General features: G+C 39.2%; 1 protein-coding gene across 27 annotated transcripts in view; it reads left to right on the forward strand.

Moving 5' to 3' along the window:
* The window catches only part of kif1aa (kinesin family member 1Aa), a 57,627-nt gene extending 48,101 nt beyond the window's left edge, over positions 1-9,526 (forward strand). For 19 of the 27 annotated variants that reach the window (XM_058403337.1, XM_058403340.1, XM_058403341.1 and 16 more), the window contains 11 exons: positions 3,099-3,213; positions 3,445-3,578; positions 3,739-3,800; positions 4,834-4,979; positions 6,479-6,682; positions 6,808-6,879; positions 7,010-7,131; positions 7,515-7,658; positions 7,912-8,104; positions 8,423-8,541; positions 8,646-9,526. In XM_058403337.1, coding sequence (XP_058259320.1) covers positions 3,099-3,213; positions 3,445-3,578; positions 3,739-3,800; positions 4,834-4,979; positions 6,479-6,682; positions 6,808-6,879; positions 7,010-7,131; positions 7,515-7,658; positions 7,912-8,104; positions 8,423-8,541; positions 8,646-8,688 — 1,354 coding nt within the window. In that variant the 3' untranslated portion in view covers positions 8,689-9,526. Of the gene's footprint in view, positions 1-2,683; positions 2,708-3,098; positions 3,214-3,444; positions 3,579-3,738; positions 3,801-4,833; positions 4,980-6,478; positions 6,683-6,807; positions 6,880-7,009; positions 7,132-7,514; positions 7,659-7,911; positions 8,105-8,422; positions 8,542-8,645 lie in introns of all 27 variants that reach the window. The other 8 variants (XM_058403338.1, XM_058403346.1, XM_058403348.1 and 5 more) reach the window with 1 other exon arrangement.
* The last annotated feature ends 4,068 nt before the right edge of the window (positions 9,527-13,594 follow it).

The raw sequence follows: 13,594 nt of genomic DNA on the forward strand, positions 1-13,594 counted from the left end.
TTTATGACTTGTGGCCTCATATGTAGGTTGTCATCCTTGACTCTGGTTCCTGATGGTGTAAGCTAATCTATAATTTACAAAATAAGTCATCCTAAGCAAGGTCAAGACTCCGGTATGCACCAAAATCTCCATCTTTTTTGTGGTTCTGTTTTTATATAGCAACCACTAGTGGGCAGTGCTGTGCAAGTTTTCATCATGCTGCCGTTATGCCTTCCACCTTATCTGGGTGAAATAATCTGAAGCAACTTTCAGTATTAAACTTGAGCATGGTGCATGGTGGTACAACTTCAGGAAACCCCAGTTCACACCTGAGCTAGGGTTACTACTGCAGAGTTTCATATATTCTCTTATATTCTCTATTCCCTTGCTCATATGGTTTTCCTTTGGGGTCCTTCTACCCTCCCAAAACATGCTAGAATATGGATTAGTTACACTGAATTAGATATAGTTGTGTTTGTGTGTGTGTGTGTGTGTGCATAGGGCATCGCAAAAGACTTAATCCATCACCATCCAGAATGTATTCCCATTTCACAATCAGTGTTCCCAGGATAGGCTCCAGATTCACCATGACTCTGACCAGGATAAAGCATTTAACTGAAGATTGTTGAATAAATGAGATTGTCTGCTCATGTTATTGCTTTACTGAATAGCACCACAAACTTCAACCTGTCCTGCCCTCAGTGCTAGCAAATAAACAAGGCACCATGGAAATGGAACAAAACAAATTCAGTCCAAGCCCAGTGCATGGTGCTCAGCATGGGTGGAGGTGGGTAGTAAAAGCCGAACAGGGCTTATAAGAAGTACCATAGCACTCTCATCAAACACATGTGACGCTGGCAACAGCACAGAAGGCAGCGTTTATACCCCTACACCCTGTCACACACTTCAAATGGTGACTTTAAATACTAGCAACAACAGAAAACTACAGCACCTGGCTGTTAGTGAGGCCTGCCGAGCCAGGGCACTAAAAGCTAATCCATGAAACCATTACCTCAATGGTAGCGCTTTCATAGCTAACTCACTCCTGTGCACTGAACAATTCTCAAATCTCATTTAGGCCCTCGATAGATGTGGAGCCAAAAAGGATGGGTTCCTTGCACACCCTGCCAAGAGCATGACTTAGAGGCTGGATGGCCTGATAGGAGAGGATGAAGTGAAAAATATTGAGGAGAAAAAAAATCACTGAGTAAAGCCTGTTCTTTTGTGTGTGGGTGAAGTTGCTCTTTCATTCCCACAGACTTTCAGGCTCTCCTGTTTGTATGTGTGATGATGGTGTTGCTGAAGGTCTGTGAGTCTGTGTATGGGGGTGAGCATGAATAAGTGTGTATGATACAAGAGATACAGCTCCAGTGTGAAGGAGCACAAAAGTATATAGCCGTGTAACAGGTGAGGAGGATGTCCCCTCCAGTTTCTCTCTTTTTTCTCCTCTCTCTTCGTCCTCCCATGGATGACACCAACTCCTCAGTGAAACTGCCTCACACCTCTCTGTCCTCCTCACTCCAGCTGTGTTCCAGAGTACTCCTCATCTAAGGGTGACTTCACATGTGCTGCATTCAGTCAGTTGGAATCAAACCCTGCTGTGTTTCCCCCTCTGTGTGGCTCATGTAGAGATCATTCATGTTCAGGTGTGGACCAAAGCAACTGGTTCAAGAGTGTCTGAGTGAGGCAGTCTCAGTTAGATTCCAGGTGAACTCTGGTGCAGTTCGATTGCAGTGAGAAGAAGATTCAGCTCTGAGTTGATCCAACTGCAGGAAGTGAACCAAACATGCCATGTGTTTTGTTGCATGTTTTTGTAGATGAGTTACTAAACTGAACTAAAGGACAGAGCAGTGGGGATGCAGAAGTGTAATTTGTTCTAGACAAACAAAACAAGAGAAATAAACAGTGGTTGCAATATATATACATATATATTTTGCACAGTTTTCTTGTAGATTTATATTGAGTACCAGTGCTGTGTTCTCTGTGCTGAGGTGATATTTTGATATTTGATATTTTTCCATTATGACTTCAGTCCCCTACGCCCCTTAAGAACATTATTTTTGGCTCATTTAATTTGACACAGTATGAAATCAAATATCAAATCAACCAAAAGTATTAATTTAGCTCTTTTTCAAACTAAGAAAATGGACTAATAATGTGTACCCAGCATTTCCATCTGATCCCCTGATCTGTTTTTAGGCTTCACAGCTACTCACCCTCGCCTACATTTCTCCCAGCTCCATAAGTGCACACTTGGAACAAGGCCAGAAATAGAAATGAACCTATCTGAAAGTTTGAGGCTTACATTTATCAGAGTAGAAGATCAGTAGGGTGGAATAGGTCTTTGTTTGAGACACAACCCAGCCTGCTTTCATCTCATACTTTCTCATGAACGTCAGACAGATCTAATTCTAGCAGAGCAGTAAATTCTGAACTGTTGCTTAATTATGTTTTGGGATGGTCTGTTTTTTCATCAATAATTTGTATTGTAATGACCATTAGGAAGAGATATGAGGCAATATATAGGTCTTTATTGTGATTACGACTTGTGTAAGGAGGCGTTTTTCAATGAGAATTACTACATTTTTCACATCATTATGGGACAGTTATGAGAACTTGGCTTATGCCCTTTGCCTCTTTGCCCATGGCTTTTCCTTTGCCTCTGATCATTTTGTTGATTTTTTTTTTTCTCTACCGCACAAAGCATTTCCTTGGGAATTGATCCTAGGTATAATTGTCCCGCATCCACCCACCTCGTCAGTTCTTGTTATCATTTCTTTCCATAATTATTTTGTCATCCTTCATCATATTAGTGATTGTGTTCTTTAGGAAGACTCTTAAGTGTTTGGTGTATCGTTATTATTTTTCATTTTGGCATGCTAATATCCTGTAATGCTAATGTCATGTAATCGGTGGCTTTTTGAAATCATCTTAAAATAATGCTTTAAGATCTCTGCTTATTAATGTAAATAACACATGCAATGATTGATATTTGTTGTGCCTCAGTTACTGCCATGTTAATATTTGTTTTTAAGTTATGTTTGATTAGATACTAATTAAAGCCATTCATTTTGTCTGGAACAACGATAATGCTAAATCTCCCTCGATGCAATGTCTAGGACATTCTACCGCTTTGAAGCTGCCTGGGATTCATCCATGCACAACTCACTCCTGCTGAACCGAGTGACTCCATATGGGGAGAAAATCTATATGACTTTGTCTGCTTACCTGGAGGTAATATTATCCTGTGCTCATGATAAGATGATTTATATGAGTGGATATCCACAATTACTGCAGCAATCTTGATTTGCCATACTTTTTTTTTTTTAATTAAATACTGAAATCTCAGATTGCAGGTATCATCTGTTGTGGTTTAACAGAGAGTTTTCACCCTGCATGGGCCATGTCAGATTGATTTTAAAAACAGCTTACAAGTGGTCTAAAAATGATTTCCATCTCTGTTAGATGGAGAATTGCACACAGCCTACAGTAATAACCAAAGACTTCTGCATGGTGTTCTATTCCCGAGATGCGAAGCTCTCAGCCTCACGCTCCATCAGGAACCTGTTCAGCAGCGGGAGCCTGAGGCCGTCCGAAGGGTAAACACACCTTGCCTCATTCTGTTAGAACCCACACACACATGCACAGAGTACAAGCCTTACAGGAAATACATAGAAACATTGTTTTTTTTTAAATCATTTACTGCAAACAGACTTCTGACTTGTGCCATTTCTTGCATATTTTGCTTCATCTGTGTAGAAACCGAATTACTGGAGTGTATGAGCTCAGTCTGTGTCACCTGGCAGATGCAGGCAGCCCAGGTAAAACATCAGCCTTCCATTCTCTTCTAACATTTTATAAGTCTTTATATATATTTCTATACATACTGCTGCTATATGATAATTACCAGGCACATAATTGTGTAAATGTATGCAAATGGGCTTTTAAGACAAAACAATAAGAGTGAAACAATAACTAGAAGACCATTGCACCAAGCACACGAGTTGCTACACACCACAGAAGCTAAGTAACTACACAGGGAAAACTAAGGACATATATATATATATATATATATATAGGGACATTAATCAAAGGAAGAACACAAAACAGGTGAGTGCAATCTTGAGGGCATGTGACAGGGTCAGGTGATTTGTAGCAGTCTGATGAGGGTAATGGTTAATGCAGTCCAGGGTAGCTATATCACAGCCAAAACCAGATGTGACATTACAGACCTTCCATTTTTAACAGACCAAAGATGCTACAGTACTGCCTTCTTTTTTTTACTGACTCACAAGATTGAGGCTTGTGAAGTCACAGGTTAAAGTTTACATAGAGTCAGTGCATAGTAAAATAAAACTCTACCAGTAGAATATGCATGTCTTTTATGTCCCACACCGGTTGCTTTTCTGCCTTTTTCTTAAGTATTATTTAATTTTTTTAATTGCATAATTTTTGCATGGGCCCTGACTGCTACCTTTTTTAGAAAAAATAAGAAGGTTTTCATGAGTCCATAGCAAGTGGGCTAAACCATGAAATGAGTCAGGTATTTGTAAATGGTGCTCACTCTTTCTCGTGAATCATAATGGACAAATGCTCATAATTTCAAATAAAATCATCGACCAGTTGGTTATAAACCCAGTGCAGTCTGAGGCTCACCAGATCTAGAGTATCTCCATCTGTGGTGCTCTGGTCTGTAACATAACCAGTTACACTCAGTCCTCTCATATTATCCATCTTAATGTTGTGGACAACATAGTTTTTATGATTTTTGCCATTAGAAATTTTATATATTGACTGAGACTGAAAGCATTAGCTAGAAAAATAGTCTCCTTAAATAGCCGTGTCGTTTTGTAGGGATGCAGCGGAGACGTAGGCGGGTGTTAGACACATCTGTGGCATATGTGCGAGGGGAGGAGAATTTGGCTGGATGGAGGCCTCGCAGTGACAGCCTCATCCTGGACCATCAGTGGGAGCTGGAGAAGCTCAGCCTCCTGCAGGAGGTACGAGACACTACACACCATGACCTGAGTTCTTAAATATACACAAAATGTCAGCTTTCATTTCCTGATATTTACATCAAGAACAACTTTGCACCTATGGTTATAGATCACCCAAATTTTTAAGTGAAAAGTATTGGAACAGATCATCTTAAAGTAAACAATATTTGCTTGCATATCCCTTGCTTGCATAAACTGCCAGCAACCCACTGAAATGCAGCTTCTTTCACTTCTTGCTTGTTTCATGGGTTTCTCCCTTCCTTGTCCTTTTCAGAAGGTGAAATGCTGTTCAGTTAGGTTAAGATCTGATGATTGCCTTGGCCAGTCTAAAACCTTTTCCTTTGTTGAGTTGACAGTGTGTTTTGGATCGCTGTCTTGCTGCATGATGAAGTTCCTCCCAATTTGATTGAGTGCATTTCTCTGTAAACTGGCGGACAGAATGTAAACTTCTGAATTCACTCTGCTGCTACCATCATGAGTTACATCATCAATCAAGATTACTGAGTCTGTTCCAGAAGCAGCCATACAAACCCAAACCATCGCACTACCTCCACTGTGCTTGACCAATGAGTTTGTATATTTTGGATCGTGAGCTTTCTCCATACTTTGGCCTTCCATCACTTTGGTGGAGGTTAATCTTGATTACACAACTTTTGTGGCTCATTTATATATTTCTTTGTGGCCTTCCATTTCTTGTTGCTGATGAGTGGTTTGCATCTTGTGGCTCACTCAATATTTCTACCATTGAAGTCTTCCTCTTATGGTGGATTGCAATGCCTTCCCCCCTGCAACGTGGAGGGTTGTTTGTGATGTTACTGACTGTTGTTTATAAGTTCTTCTTCACAGTTCTCAAAATGTTTCTGCCATCAACTGCTGTTGTTTTTCTTGGCTGACCTGTTCAACTGGTTGTTACTATACCAGTGGTTTCTTTCTTTTGCTTGTGCAATGGCTCTAATAGATTTAACCTCTTTTCTCAGCTTCAACACGGCTTGCTTTTCTCCTATAAACAGCTCTCTTGTCCTCGTGTTTTTAACAAGAAATGCAGACTGCAGATGAAGCCCAGTTCTCAAACTAAATCTAGACATGCAGGGCTATGGCTGTATTCTAACAGAGCACATCTGGGCAACAAGAAACACCTGACAAATATACGTTCCACTATTTTTGATCACTTGAAAATGTGTAGGTTTAAAAAAAAATGCCATGGAAATGTTTGAAAATAAAAGCTGAATTTCAAATCTGTTGTCTCATCCATTTTTAGATGAAACTTAAAAGCCATTCCAATACTTTCGGAGGGTACTGTATAGTTGCCACCACACAGCTCCAGGGATCTCTGAAAAGCAATCATTGTAGAAGAATGAATAAATGAATCCAAACACCATGGATTTTAACAGTTTTACTTCAGTTGAACTTCACCAGAGTTTTTTCTCAGATCAAAACAATCTCTAATATACAGTACATATTGGGTTTCAGATTTCATTCTCTGTGCAATTGCCCTGCTGCAGGTGGAGAAAACCAGGCACTACCTCCTCCTGAAGGAGAAGCTAGAGTCCACCCTGCTGCTGGGCCAGGAGGTGCCGCTGTCCTGTGTGTGTGAAGATCTGACCGAGTCCTCCTCCCCCTCCAAACATCTGGGGCAGGGTCACGACCCTGACGCTGACCCCGGGCATGAAATAACCAATGAGAGGCAGCGCAAGCTTGCAGCCAAGGTGAAGAATTTATGAAAACCCCTGATTGTTATTAATTATACTTTTAGTGATTTGGACCTATTATTATGATTCCTATGATTGCAGATCTGCATTAATAAGCTGTATTGTATGCTTACTCTTTTCAGTGTTTGCGTTTGCTTACCCACACCTTCAACAGAGACTATAGTCATGTGTGTGTGAGTGCCAGTGAGAGCAAGGTGAGCTGCTAATAGGAAGCAGTACACTTATTTGTATTTGACATTTTTCCTGTGCTGTTAACATCCTCAACTTCAATGGCTGACTTGCATGATTATTTCTGAGTGTTTATGGTATCTCTCTATATTTCAGCTGAGTGAGATGTCTGTAACACTGATGAGAGATTCTACCTCTATCTCTGACATCAACACAATCACACCCTCCTCCACCTGCCCCTCATTGGTGGAGGGATGCTACAGTAACACTGGGCTCAGGTCAGTTTAACCTCAGTTCATTTGTTTAGGCATCTGTGAACACCGATCTGTACTGTATCATACTGTATATTTTTAATCTGGAGAGATGATAATCTAAATATGCTGTAGAGAATGATATAGGTACTTGGTGGTAAAAGGATATAGGGTGTGTCTCACTCAGCTCCTTAGCTTCCTAGGTTATGAATCAGTACATTGTGTTCAGGCAGTGGTAAGGACCCTGGCTCACTACACATTAGGACACTGAGGGCTCAATTTCTGGCAACATTCTAATTACCTCATCAGTCACTGTAAAAGTTTTATATGTCATATAAATTTGTTAGCCTAATCATGTGCATTTCCATCATGGTATTTCATAAGCTGTTGGTGTAAACTCATGTGTGCAGACCCCCAGCACCTCGATCCCGTGCTGTGAGCCCCAGCCGAGGCTCTACATCTGACGGAGAGGGAAAGAAGTCCCCCAGTGGAGCTCCAGAGTCCAAATCAAGGACCCACACATTTGTCCCTGACATTCAGGAGATCCGTGTCAGGTCAGTTTACAGACCTTAATCAGACTCTTCACGATTTCACTGATTGTTACAAAAAATGTGTAATTTTGCTGCAGCATTTTCAAAATTTGCAACTTGAAAATTATTTAAATCAGAGAAATTGAAGACACAGGATTCTTATTTCAACTACTACTAGTGAAGACATTACTGTAATGTAATTATTAACATTACTTAGTCCACGTGTTTGACGTGTTTGTGTTAGCTTTTAAATAATCTGTTATTTTTGCTCTCACAGCCCAATAGTTTCGAAAAAGGGCTATCTGCACTTCCTGGAGCCGCACACTAATGGCTGGGTGAAACGCTATGTGGTGGTGCGCCGGCCGTATGTCTACATCTACAATTCAGAGAGAGACACAGTGGAGAGAGCCATCCTTAACCTGTCTTCTGCACAAGTGGAGTACAGTGAGGACCAGCAGGCCATGCTGAAGGTAAAATACTTTTGCCTGTACACACACACACACGCACACACACACAAGCATACCCAGATTGATGTAGAGCAATACCCATATACAGAGTGCTAGATAATGAAAAACTATAATCCGTATTATCATACAAAAGTCTCTGTAATGGGCCATTTGTACGCTAACAGTCTCTAGGGAACAGAATATTACAATCCATAACTCTCGGCTACACACACACACACACACACACACTCACACACCTCATTTAATATTTCTATGTATATGTATATGTATATGAACTGTTGTTTTTTTGTGACTCTCATAATTCCTATCATTCTTTTGCAGACTCCCTATACATTCGCTGTGTGCACAGAGCATCGTGGAATACTTCTGCAAGCCGGCAATGACAAAGAGATGCATGACTGGCTGTATGCCTTTAACCCACTCCTTGCTGGCTCCATCAGGTACACAGAACAGTGCCAGGAAGTGACTCATCCTCCTTGTAGATGTGTAGATGTAGATGTGTCATTATAATTATATCATTGTATTGATCATCTTCTTGTCACAGGTCCAAACTGTCAAGAAGAAGAGCAGCACAGATGAGGCTTTGAGAAAACAAGGTCAACAGAGCCCACAAACAAAGACTGTCCCTGTAAATAGAGTCCTCTGTTCCTGTACCCGGTCCAGTCTCTAACGTTCGCCACACTCCCCCCTTCCTGTGTGTACCTGCACTCACCCTATCTAGCACTAAGCACCTGTGTACTTAAGGCTCACCATGCTGTGTGTCTACCAGGACCTGGATGTTCAACCCATAACCCTCCTAAGAATCTAAGGCCACTATGTTTTGGATCACTGTAGTAATGGAGATTAGAAGCATTTGCTTAGCTTCATTTTAGATGCTTATATAATCTCACAAAAAAGCTCCAGCACTCCACAATGGAAAGAAAAACAATCATGACACTTCCAGATAAAAAAGTAAAAAACCATTTTAACCAGACTTATTAAGATAAATAACAAAAAGTAAAGTCGATGGTCAATATAGAAATGTCTCAGTCACATGAACTCACTCTGTTATTCTTTACAGTTGAATCTGGTCAGTATTTAAGTCAGTCAGTAGTAACTTGATTATCAGCCTGACATTTCAGCTTCACTGACACCTGTTAAGGAGGCTGTATCCTAAATGATCCTACTAAATAGTATGTCAAAATAGCATGCTATACTGTTTTACATACTGTACAGAATGGTAGTATGCAGTTTGGACTTCTTAGCCAGATTCTTCCCAGTTCAGCTCTAGTGCCGGTCTTCATAGAAGTTTATATAAGATAATATGACAGAAAAAGGCCCTGCAATGAGATACATCAAACTTTGCTCCTGATGTTTTCTCATAGCTGTGTGTAAAAAAAAAAAAAAAGAAGCAAAAAACAAAGAAGAGATGGACAGTTGTGTGTGAGTCTTATCTAAATTGTATCATAATCCAGTTTAATATTTTCTAAAAATGAACTTATCCCTAAAGATCTTATCTTTGGTTGATTTACTTTGAAGTTTATATTAAAATCTTGTCAAGTTAGATATTTATTTAACATGCATTTATTTATTTGGTTGTGTATTTATTGACAATGTTTTGATGAAGTTTAATGCAGTTATCTGCAAATGGCACTTTCCCCCCCCAAGAGTTTTACTAACTTATTGCCTCTGTATCATGCGATTCTCCCTCCTCGACCCACAGAATGCATTAGGAGGAGAGATACAGGGAATAGGATGTGATGCTGTGATGGCTGCTACTATCTATAGATCACATGAATGTTTTATTTATTAGTTGTTAGAAGCGAGAAAGAGCCTTCTGCAAAATATCCAGTTGTGAAACAGAGAAAGGATCATGACCCAGACCAGTTAAAGACAAAAGTCTGTATAATCAAAAACTGCAGGTTTTTAACGCTATATATTATATGATTTTATTAACATTACATGTTTCTACATTCTCATTTGCTGCTTTCATTCTTCAGGTCTCCCAAATCATGTCAGCTCATTAATTCAACCTCTCACCATGCCCCAAGGTTGATATATTGGAGGTTGAGTTTTCATGCTGTGCACTTATTATATCCAAGTAATTTTGTAAGCATATCTTGTGATTGGTCTGGTATTTCTACTTCTCTTATACAGTACCTGTAGAAAAATCCAGCTTGGTCTCACCAGCTAGCAGCTGCTAAAACAGAGATAGTCAAGCTGGTAGATTTATAAAAGTCCATTTACAAAAATCATTGGGTCTGGATAAGCAACTAACACCAATGAAAGGCAACAACTATCATGAATATGAATATGGCTAATCAAAGTGATAATGTTTGTTGCATATGTGAGCACTTATGTTAGCACTTTTGATTAACACCATGGACTCATTAAAATACATCTATCGTTTTTTAGTAAACATATACTTCTCTCTCCAATCAACTTTCTGTCCTTATTTTATCAGTACACCAACCAGACCAGACCAGAGAGTAAATAAAATAACAAATCTATCAAAGTGTATAAAAATTCTCCCATCTAATGACTTTAGCCTTGTAGCTAGTCTTTGGTCCATGCATAATGAGCTGCCCTCAGCAAAAATAAAAAAATGGGTTCAGTTATAGATCCAACAGAGGGTCAGAAGGCAGCTGAGAAACAAAACAAAAATGAAAGAAGATGATCTACTCGTTTGAGCACGTTGTCTGTGTCTTGGCTGCTAGCTGATTAGACTGATCTCTATTCTCAACAGAAATCTTTTTTTTTTGTTTACACAAATCAACAAATCTGCACATAAAATTGGACCTACTGTGTACAGTGTGTTTTGTGATCTTCACATAAATCGTCCGTTTTCAGGCATCACCTTACCTTACATTTCCTCCATTTACAGATTATTGTAGTGGAGACTGCAAGCTTAGAGGCTGCAGTATGCATTTTAATGGCACTCATACTGTAGGTTTAATAACTAAAGTCTCATTATTGGTTAGTGTGTGATATGACTGTTGGCTTAATGTTTAATGAGAAGAGCAAACAGCTTGTGTCTGTATTAGCGAAATGCCACTGTTTGCGTACAAGTGAGAACCCACACTGCGCTGCTGAACTGTGCTGGTTATCGGAAATTTACACACCACTGATTTCTGCTTTGTGATTGGTCATGTTCACTTGCTTTTTTCATGAAAGTTAACCTTTACCTTTTTGAGGGTTTTTTTTAATGCTGTGTTTGTCAGCACAGACTAAAGTGCTTTTGTTACTATGGTGATTACTTGGAACCGATCCGAACTTTCCTTGTCTATTAGGACTAAACCAGATGGATTGCGATGTGGCATTGCGAACTCTCATTACATAATAGAGTGGATGGGAGCATGACTGAGGCCAGCCAACCTCCAGAGCATGCTTAATAATGCCAAGACAGGTTATCTGAGATATATTATGGTCTGGAAAATGTGTATTGATGTTTAATGTCTATGGATTTATGATCATGACTTTTCAAATGTGAAACTGACCAGTCACTGAAGCCACGTTGGTTAAACAAAGCGCTGACGTATCAGATCTACTTATAATGCTGTTGTTGTTATTTGCACAGTTCACTATAGAAAGGCGCTGTTTGTGCTGTTTGCAATGAACACCATCTGAATCAGTATGTCTAGTTTTGCATGGAAAGATTGTCAAGCTGCCTACATATCTAAACTACTGTGCTCCAGTGTTCCAGGTTGTGGATGAATCCTCTGATCCATTTCTAAAGCTTTGTGTTTGTGTCTGCACATATCAGAAGGAAAATGAAAAATCAGTCATTTTGTTCAGCGCCGTGTGCATGTATGCAGTTGTCTTTTTGTCTGTGCACCTCTTTGAGAATGTTGTTAAGAGTGTGTTGGGTGAAATCATGCACCTTCTAGCCTGTGGCACTGAATTACCACCAGGCATGAAATTACAATTCTCAGTCATTCACCATCACAGAGCTTACGTACAGCAGCCTCCATGAGAAAACAAATAAATATCAAAACCAACAAATGATAGGCTCTCTTCATCAACAGCATTTCTTTGTGTGCTTCCATTTTCATCATATGCACAAACTCCATTCACTGACATTTTTCTATCTTCTTGGTTCTACTTTGCATTGTATATAAACATGATTGCTGTGAATGGTGTAATTATGCAGCTGTAACCCATTGGTACCATCTTAAATGGGCAGTAGTTCAATGTGTCTTGTGAGTGTTTGAGTTATGAGTCCAAATGTTTGCGTAGCCTACACCTTAACACATTGTCTGATATAAAATAAATGTGGAACTTATGCAACACTATAAAAGGTGTCCATGTATTATTTGAACCTTTTTGACTGTTATCTGTAAAGGAGTTTAGCAAGAAAATGATTTATTATTCTTGCATTTTGTTGCATTTATCCATGATTTTTTTTCAAAGCTATCACATTTATAATAATTCAATAGGCATGTGGAAGTAACTTGAAACCTAAGAACCTAAGACGGCTCAGCTATTAGCTCAAAGGCCATGGCAGAGCAGTAACAGATTTAATAATAGAATAACAGGAGGCATCTTTGTTCCTGATTTTAGACATAGTTTGAAATGGCTTCTTTAATGATGAATATTTACCACATTTAGTTATATTTATACCAGTAAGAACTCCTTAAAACATAAAACCATATTTATTCTTCTACCTTTCATCAGAAGAAAAACTTAAATCAGAACTAATCTGATGGCTTTGTGTTTATGACAGCAGGCACTGAAGAAGCGAAGGGTATTTCTGCTAACACAGGAAATAAAGGAAATAATGCAATAGAAAAGGAAGTTCCTGAATAATGCAGATGAAAGAGGGGCACACTATAACAGGTTGACATATACAATGCATGTGTGTGTGTGTTTGTGTGTGTATAGATCTCGTACATCTTTATTAGAGAAACAACTGATTGTACCGATCAACATTACACACATGCCCTAGGCATTACGACCTAAAGGAAATGACCAGAGACATAAAAAGGCAAAATACTGAGAAAAGTACTCAAGATGTATGTATAAACAAATGAGTGGTTATAATATATAGACATTTGTGATTATAAATCCATATAATTACTGGAAGATTATCATGCTTAATCATGAGTATATGTATAATGAAAGTTTCAGCTAGTACCCTGCTGGACTAGCTCTATTCAAGACATTATAGGCAAATTGTTAGCAGTGGAGGAAATACGACTTTCTAGTTAAACATTTGGGATTTCAGTTCACAGTGCAGCTGACAGTCTCATTATTTCACATCAACTTCTATGGTGTGAAGTTCACATTTGGGATTTCAGTTCATAGTACAGCTTACAGTCTCATTATCTCTGACTGCTATTATTTATGACTAATTTTTAGGAAACTGATTTAGAGGTTTTAATCGACTTCTGGATTACACATCCTTGCTGAAATATCCAGACTGGTCTGACTGAAACATAGTGCGAGCCAGTCGAGATGGCAGACCTTTTCCAGCTGGTGAGTTGTTTTCCAGCTTCCTTATTACTTGACTGAATT

Source organism: Hemibagrus wyckioides, linkage group LG11, assembly GCF_019097595.1.
Source record: "Hemibagrus wyckioides isolate EC202008001 linkage group LG11, SWU_Hwy_1.0, whole genome shotgun sequence".
Classification (NCBI taxonomy): domain Eukaryota; kingdom Metazoa; phylum Chordata; class Actinopteri; order Siluriformes; family Bagridae; genus Hemibagrus; species Hemibagrus wyckioides.